We start from the raw sequence: 8,619 nt of genomic DNA on the forward strand, positions 1-8,619 counted from the left end.
GATGCCCGCTAATTTCTTATGCCACATATCCCATACGCTATAGAGGGGAACGCCCTTCAAGAAATCTACCGCACCCTGGTCAAATAAACATACACTTTTGTATTTAATAAGGATACACTTTTTTCATGTGATTTAAATATCATTTTAACCGCTACATTACATTAGAACCAATATGAAAATTATATGCAGTTATGACTAATTTTAGGTGAATAAAACGCAAGCATGCAAGTGGTTTCATTTTATAGTACGTTTGGAACATCGTCTTTCGTCGTCTTCAATTTCCCTTTATTGGCTTACATAGATAGGTCTCTAAAGATTATGTACAAAATAAGAACACGGAAACAATTATGTTCGGTATAGTTGCGATGTGCTTACGTCGTGTTAATGCCGTTTTGAATTTCGCGGTTGACCAATACGGGTTTTATGTTGGTAGGTCGACTCATTTTTATTCTCCCGCACAAGCGGGTAGTTGGAAATCCCTCTCCGCTACGGACGGGCGCGGGGCCTGCGGGGGGCTTGTGCGGGGAAGGAGTGAGTCGACAGAACGCATCGAGTCAGCATAGAAAGTGGTCGGCAGTTAGATAGCTCATCGGACGTGTCTTATTATTAGCGTACAGGGTCGCTAAGTTTACGGTTCCGCGTTCGGTTCGGTAAAGGACGCGTCTATAGGGCGCTTACGGGAAGCGGTGCATCGGGTGCATCAGGAGTGCAGCATTGCTGGCGCCCTTAGACTGTATGACAGTGACTTACTTGACTCGACTGACACCGACAGAGTGACCAGGCACCTGCAGGCGGTGAACGGGGCATCGAGTAGGTGAGTGCCACTTCATATATTTACCATATTTACGCCAGGCCTTGTGATACGTAGTTTAAGGCAGGTTGTGCCGCGGGACCCGAACCCGTCGTGTACGGCACAATTCGATGGTAGCAGAGCGTGGTTAGGTTAACACGTAGGTTATAACCGCGTGGTTATATTCGGGTTACGTGTTTTTCGGGTACGTATTTGCATTTCTTGGCGAAATATTGTAACGTCCTTCTCGCGCGGAATATAACGGAATATAACGGAATACAACGGAATACAGAATATTATAACATATTACGTCGTACAATATTAGGTTTTTTAATCGGGTCGTTTACGTTACATTTTTTATTGTACGTTTGCTACGTAATATTAATCGGCCATTAGGGTTCCGTTTATTGATTTCTTATAGTTTAGATTATTTCATTTATGGTTCTTTCTTCTAGTTTTATATTTTGATTTAGTTATTCCACGGTTTTTCTAGTATATTTAAATTAGGGCTTTTTTACGCATCGGTTTTTTTTTGTAGTTTATGTTACGGTGCATAATTTAATTTGGTGATTTTTTAATTTGTTTTTTTTTTATGTTACGGTTAATAATTTAATTTAGTATTTTTTTTTTCTTTCGTTTGGTAGTTTTTATGTTACCGTCGATAATTTAAGTTGGTCAGTTTTCATTACGGTTGTTTTTTTTGTTTTTTTTTTATTAGTTAATTCTTTGTAACGGGTTTCATACATTTAGTTTTAAGGGGAGAATTATCTACCCACCATTTACATTTTTTTTTCCTTTATCGACCATTTGTAGTAAGCGGTTTCTGGAAGCGTCGATAATTTTCTACCGTCCTTTTTTTTTATTTTTATTTTATTAATCATGGCTGGCAAATATACCGCTAGGATAACAGGTGTGCTGAGATGGCTCGGTTCAGCGGTTTTGAATATTTCTAGGCCGGACCGTGCGCAAGCCCTTATGGCTAGATATCAGGTTCTAGACGATCAAATGGCGGATCTATATGCGGCGTACCGTGGCATTCTAGAGTTAGGTTTAGAAGCGGATGCCATGGCGAAGATTAATGCTGACATCGATCAGGCCGACGACCTGGCTGATCAAATTATTCAGGCTGTAGGTTGCCTTAAGGGGTCAAGCGCTGCTGACGCGCGCGTTACTGCGGAGTCGGAGGCGTCACCAGCGCTCATGAGTAGATTGCCGCTGCTCGATTTGCCACAATTTAATGGTGACTTGGAACAGTGGGTTGCTTTTAACAATTTATTTGAAAGCATTGTTCACAGTCGTAGGGATTTGACCCCTGCTCAGAAGCTTGCCTATTTGTTGGCGTCGTTAACGGGAGAGGCCAAGGGCCTTGTCCAACATTTAGGTCTTGTTGACGGTAATTATGATATCGCCCGGGACTTACTCAATCGTAGGTATCAGAATGTTCGGCGATTAGCAGATAGTCATGTTGCTGCTATTCTAGGCCTACCTAGGATTTCGGTTACGCAGTCGTTGCGCACACGACTTCTAAATCCTTTGTTAATAGCGGTCAACGGTCTCAAGGGTTTGGATTTACCTGTGTCCACGTGGTCGTTTTTATTATTGCACATAATTCTTTCCAAATTACCATACGATTTACAACATAGATTTGAACTGGAATACGGCGGGGACTCCGCCACTCATCTTCCCAGCTTTGACAACCTAATTTTATTCCTGGAGGATGAGTGTCGTCGAACGGAGAATCTTCCCCCTCCTCCCACGGGGCCGTCCGTCGGTACTCGTAGAGCGAAGCCCGCTGATAATCAATTACCGGCAGGGTACCGTAACCGACCACGTGTGGTTAATGCAGCAGTGGCACAGACACAGGAATCTCGTTGTAACTATTGTCGGGGCACAGGACACGGTGTTACGGGTTGTCCCAAGTTCCTACAATTACGCTGGCAGGCTCGGCGCAATATTGCTCGTCAGCGCTTTTGGTGTTATGGTTGTCTAGGTAGTCATCTAGTCTCGTCCTGCCAGTTGAATCGTGCGTGCGGTCAGTGTGGGGGTAGACACCATCTTTTGCTTTGCGGGAACCGTAACGGCTCGTCTTCAGGTAATTCACAGGAACGGGTAGCTTCTCCTGTAGGTGATAGGAACATAAAAATTGATGGACAATGGGCTGGTGCTATTCAACGGGTATCCCTTCACCGTGGTGTGCGGTCTCCATCACGGCCCCATACAATTCGTAGGCAGCAACGGGATCAACAATTGCAAGCGTGCACGGGCGGGGGCAATCGGGACCTTCGGAGCCCCATTCACGCATCGGCACAGGAGCCCCATAGTGCCGGCATTCGCTCGCCGCAGTCATTCACTGAATGGCCCCGGTTGGAGCAACGCTGCCCGCGACGACAAGGTCATCGGAAGTTAAGTGACCAGGATCGCACCACGCCCCCTCCACGTCCAGGTAGTTATTCTGAGGAGTTTTGACTCGTGCGACATGCTCCACCGCAACACATCCTCTCCCCTCCCTCTCCTCTTACGGTTTTATTACCAACCGCTCAGGTTCGCGTCGGTTCTCTTCGAAGTCAACAGGTAACCGCGCGCGCGGTTTTGGACTCGGGTTCCCAGGGATGTATTGTGTCAACGCGGCTGGTGGAGCATTTACGGTTGCGGATCGAACGAGGCGCGGATTATATCCGTGGTATAGGTGGTGTTATGGTGGATGATTTGGTAGGACAGGTTTCTTTATGTTTCTCGCCGGTTGGTAGTCCTCATCCGCGCATCACCTGTAAGGCCATTATCATGGATAATATTCTTGGAAGGCACCCACTTATCTCCTTACCCCCCGGGATTGTAAACTTAACTTCAGGTCTTTCTTTAGCTGATTCGGATTTTCATGTTCCTGGAACCGTAGATCTGCTTTTAGGTGCAGATGTGTTAGGGTTACTGCAAATAAGGGGTAGCAAACTTCTGCAGGCAGGAGGGTTGTCAGCTGTTTCGACCGACCTCGGTGAAGTCATTATAGGTCCAGCATTTCCCGTGAGTGCCTCCATCCCAAATGTAGACATCCAGGTGGGTCTCTCTCTTGCTGATGCAGTCCAGCGGTTTTGGGAGGTCGAAGAACCACCCACAGCACCTCGTGACAACCCGGAGTATCTGGAATGTGAGGCGTTCTTCCAGAACAATATCGGGCGGCTCCGGTCTGGTCGGTTTGTTGTGCGTTTGCCTTTCCTTCCGTCTCGCGTACCGCTTGGGCAGTCTAGGTTGTTGGCAGAGAAGAGATTAATGTCTATGGAGCGCCGTATGAAGAGGGACGCGGTGTTTAGACAAAAATATTTAGAATTTATGCAGGAGTATCGCGACTTAGGCCACATGTCAGTTTCCAATTTTGATTGGCGTTCGCAGGAACACTATTTTATTCCTCATCATGCCGTGTTCAAGGGAGAGAAGATACGAGTTGTCTTTGATGGATCTGCTCCTACCTCTACTGGGGTCTCCCTTAATCAATGTTTGCATGTTGGTCCTAAATTGCATCGTGACATTTCAGATATTCTGACGGCTTTCCGCCGACATCAGATCGTTTTCGTTGCGGACATTAAAATGATGTTTCGACAGACCATCATACATCCGGAAGATCGTAGATTTCAGCTCATATTGTGGCGCGAGGATCCCTCTAGCCCAATTACGGTGTATGAGTTGAATACGAACACCTATGGTCTTAAATCGAGTCCGTTCATCGCAATCAGGACGCTTCTGGAACTGGCAGAGCGTGAACGGTTGGATTTCCCTAGAGCTGCAGCTGTATTGTCCAGTGATATTTATGTCGATGACATATGCACCGGCGCTGCTAATGAGAGAGAGGCTCTTATATTAAGGGATGAGTTGATTGGCATCTTAAAGGCTGGTGGTTATGAGTTGAGGAAATGGGTATCCAACTCTCCGGCTCTCCTTGACGGCTTACCTAAGGAGCATCAGCAAGATCCTCATCTTTTTCAGAACGTTGACAATCCTGACGCCATTGCGGTACTCGGAGTGCAGTATCAGCCTGTTCAGGATGTCTTCACGTTTCGTGTACAGGATTTAGACATATCCCGAGTTTGGACTAAGCGATCGGTACTCTCCACAGTTGCCCGAATATTCGACCCCAATGGATGGTTGACGCCGGTTGTGTTTTGGGCAAAGTGTTTCCTTCAAAAACTCTGGTTGGAAAATCTTACATGGGATGCCCCTCTCATTGGAGAGTTATTGTTGGCGTGGTCTCGTTTTGTTTCGTCGCTTCCGGATATTCAATTGGTGAAGATAGAAAGAGCCTTTTTACCTGCTGGTAAATGTCAGGTGAGCCTTCATGGCTTTTGTGATGCCTCAGAGTTGGGCTATGCGGCTGCAGTCTACATACGTGCGGTCAACACGAACGGTAGTGTCACAGTAAGATTAGTTATAGCGAAAAGTAAGGTTGCGCCAATTCGGTCTCGTTTGACTATACCTAAATTGGAGCTCTCAGGAGCTGCACTTCTTTCGAGACTTCTCAATCATGTTGCTTCCACTTTAGGTCAGACAGTGGCCCTCGAGAAGATCTATGCATGGTCCGACAGTCAAATTGTTCTTTGTTGGCTTCGGGCGTCTGTTCATGCGTTGGAGGTTTTTGTTGCCAATAGAGTTTCCCAGATTCGCGATTCGACGGCTGATATTAATTGGAGACATGTCCCCGGGGACCTAAATCCAGCCGATTGCGCCTCACGGGGCTGCGAATCTTCAGTTATTTTGAGTCATCCGTTGTGGTGGGGACCAGACTGGTTGTGTGAACCTGAAGGTAGCTGGCCCCATAGTATTGTCGACCCGGTTGAACCGTTGCCAGGACTTCGAGTGTTAGCGGTGCAGTCGGAGCCGAAACAAAATTTAGATGAATTGCTCGGACGGTTTAGCTCCCTTGATAAATTGTTAGGAGTGACGGGATGGGTTAAACGTTTTATTTATAACACTCGGAATAAGTCCGATAGGCAGTCTTCTCCCGTGCTTACCCCGGAGGAAAGAAGGGAAGCATTGTTGTTCTGGGTGCGTTTAGAGCAGGGTCAAAGTTTCCAAACAGCAATAATTAGTTTACGAAAGGGGGATAAATTAAGGGGTGCCATTGCACGGCTCAACCCTTTCATTGATGACAAGGGTTTGATACGAGTCGGGGGTAGATTACGAAATGCGGACTTACCTTATGCGGCTCGACATCCTCTCCTGTTGCCTAAGGACAGCATTCTGGTACGACTTTTGATAACTGATCGGCACGTGAAGAACTCTCACGCAGGTTTATCAACACTCCTAGCCGTCCTCCAAAGGGAGTTTTGGATTTTGTCTGCACGGCGAGTTATACGAAGCGTTATTTTCCGCTGCATTCCGTGTTATAGGTTGAAGGCCGCAATAGTACAACCACAAATGGGTGACCTCCCTCCAGATCGGGTTAGAGCTTCGAAGCCGTTTTCTGGAGTTGGTACGGATTTTGCAGGTCCATTTCAAGTTAAGTCGTCAACGTTACGAAATGCTAAGGTGACGAAGGCTTACCTGTGCGTTTTCGTTTGCCTTTCCACCAAGGCCGTACATTTAGAGGTAGTGTCGGCGTTGAGCACAGAGGCATTTATCGCTTGTTTGTCCCGGTTTGTTAGTCGTCGAGGATTACCGAGTTTAATTAGGTCCGACTGTGGGACTAACTTCAAGGGTGGAGATCGGTACCTTTCGGAAGTCTTTACGTTTTTGAAAGACAATCAGGTTTCAATAGCTTCCAACATGTCTCAACGCGGTATAGAATGGCGATTCGATCCCCCTGCATTTCCATCCTGGGGTGGAATTTTTGAAGCGGTTGTGAAGGTGGCAAAGACTCATCTTCGACGAGTCATCGGTGAAACAGTGCTCACCTTCGAAGAGTTGGCTACGGTATTTTGTAAGATTGAGGCGGTTCTGAATTCCCGTCCACTGTGTCCTGTATCATCGGACCCTAATGATTTGGAGGTTTTGACCCCTGGTCATTTTTTGATCGGTGGACCCCTCACCGCACTACCGGAGTATCCTTATACGGAGACCCCATTAAATAGGTTAACTCGTTTCGAGTTGCTGCAACAACTTTCCCAAAGCTTCTGGCGGAGATTCAGCTTAGAGTACCTCCATTTGTTGCAGCAACGGGTTAAATGGTGTGACAAGACTGACCCACCTAAGGTTGGGGATCTCGTCTTAGTGAAAGAGTTGAACATGCCAACGCTGTCTTGGAGACGGGGTCGAATCCTGAGGCTAATTGTAGGCGCGGACGGTATTCCTCGAGTTGCAGAGGTGTTAGTAGGCAACTCGGTGTTAAAGCGAGCGGTCGCAACTCTCTCCCGACTCCCAGTATCTTAAGTATAATTTTCCATTAAGGAGTTTGGACGCAGCCAGGTATCGTCTGGCTGGGGCGGGGGACTGTTCGGTATAGTTGCGATGTGCTTACGTCGTGTTAATGCCGTTTTGAATTTCGCGGTTGACCAATACGGGTTTTATGTTGGTAGGTCGACTCATTTTTATTCTCCCGCACAAGCGGGTAGTTGGAAATCCCTCTCCGCTACGGACGGGCGCGGGGCCTGCGGGGGGCTTGTGCGGGGAAGGAGTGAGTCGACAGAACGCATCGAGTCAGCATAGAAAGTGGTCGGCAGTTAGATAGCTCATCGGACGTGTCTTATTATTAGCGTACAGGGTCGCTAAGTTTACGGTTCCGCGTTCGGTTCGGTAAAGGACGCGTCTATAGGGCGCTTACGGGAAGCGGTGCATCGGGTGCATCAGGAGTGCAGCATTGCTGGCGCCCTTAGACTGTATGACAGTGACTTACTTGACTCGACTGACACCGACAGAGTGACCAGGCACCTGCAGGCGGTGAACGGGGCATCGAGTAGGTGAGTGCCACTTCATATATTTACCATATTTACGCCAGGCCTTGTGATACGTAGTTTAAGGCAGGTTGTGCCGCGGGACCCGAACCCGTCGTGTACGGCACAAATTAAGAAAATCCCTTTAATAATAAACACCGAAAATCACAAACTATGCATAAAATACTTTTACAAAGGCGATTCTTAGAAACGTGCTAATGGTCAGCAGGAACCTTGTCGTCGGATCTTAGACTATATTAGATTAAGATCGAAGTGCTCGCAAACGTTGAAGATGTCAGCGGCAGATTGCAGCAGTTATATGAAGTCGGTACGTTACTTTGCAACGGTATAGTGTAGGAATTACACGGTTACACGGTGTAATGATCATCGTACTACGCACACTAGCCTGCCAAACGCCGTGACTGTTCAGATCCTCTTTGAGGGCGTACGAGGTTTCACGCTTTGCTAATTATGAAATCTCGTTATTCTATATGCTGTATCAAATGTCTGTTTTTGGTGTCTATTCACCTTGTTCATACAAACTCGTACAAGTTGAACAGAAAAGGATTTACAAAAAGTTCAATTCAATTCAAAGAGTTTAATTCAGTAGGTATATTAAGAACATAAGAAAGCATGTTAACAGTACGTAAGAAGTCATTTACATCGACCAATTAATGAAAGTGCCTTCTAGTGTCATAAACGAGAAAATATTTTGCACGTAAAATTTACAAATAAGCAAATTAATAACACTGTTTTCTGCATGAGTCCACTTTCTCTACATGTAATGTTACATCAAAATTCAGCTCGGCCCCCCGTTTCGTAACGCAGTCACTACTAGAGCTTATTATACCACAAATACGATTGTTTTCTCAACTCTACAGACATTCACTTAAGAGCTATCTGTCATGAAAACGGAGCGCGCAATTAATCGACCATCGTACTGTTGCGCCACCGGCTTAGCCAAGACTTTGGTAA

At 46.5% G+C, this 8,619-nt stretch overlaps 1 protein-coding gene across 1 annotated transcript; it reads left to right on the forward strand.

Moving 5' to 3' along the window:
* The first annotated feature begins 1,669 nt into the window (after positions 1 to 1,669).
* LOC106708887 lies at positions 1,670 to 7,447 on the forward strand. Its single transcript, XM_045679064.1, has 2 exons — positions 1,670 to 2,183; positions 3,696 to 7,447. The coding sequence occupies exons 1-2, from the start codon at positions 1,670 to 1,672 to the stop codon at positions 7,142 to 7,144; spliced, it is 3,963 nt and encodes a 1,320-aa protein (XP_045535020.1). The 3' UTR covers positions 7,145 to 7,447.
* The last annotated feature ends 1,172 nt before the right edge of the window (positions 7,448 to 8,619 follow it).

Source organism: Papilio machaon, chromosome 8 (genome assembly GCF_912999745.1).
Source record: "Papilio machaon chromosome 8, ilPapMach1.1, whole genome shotgun sequence".
Classification (NCBI taxonomy): Eukaryota; Metazoa; Arthropoda; class Insecta; order Lepidoptera; family Papilionidae; genus Papilio; species Papilio machaon.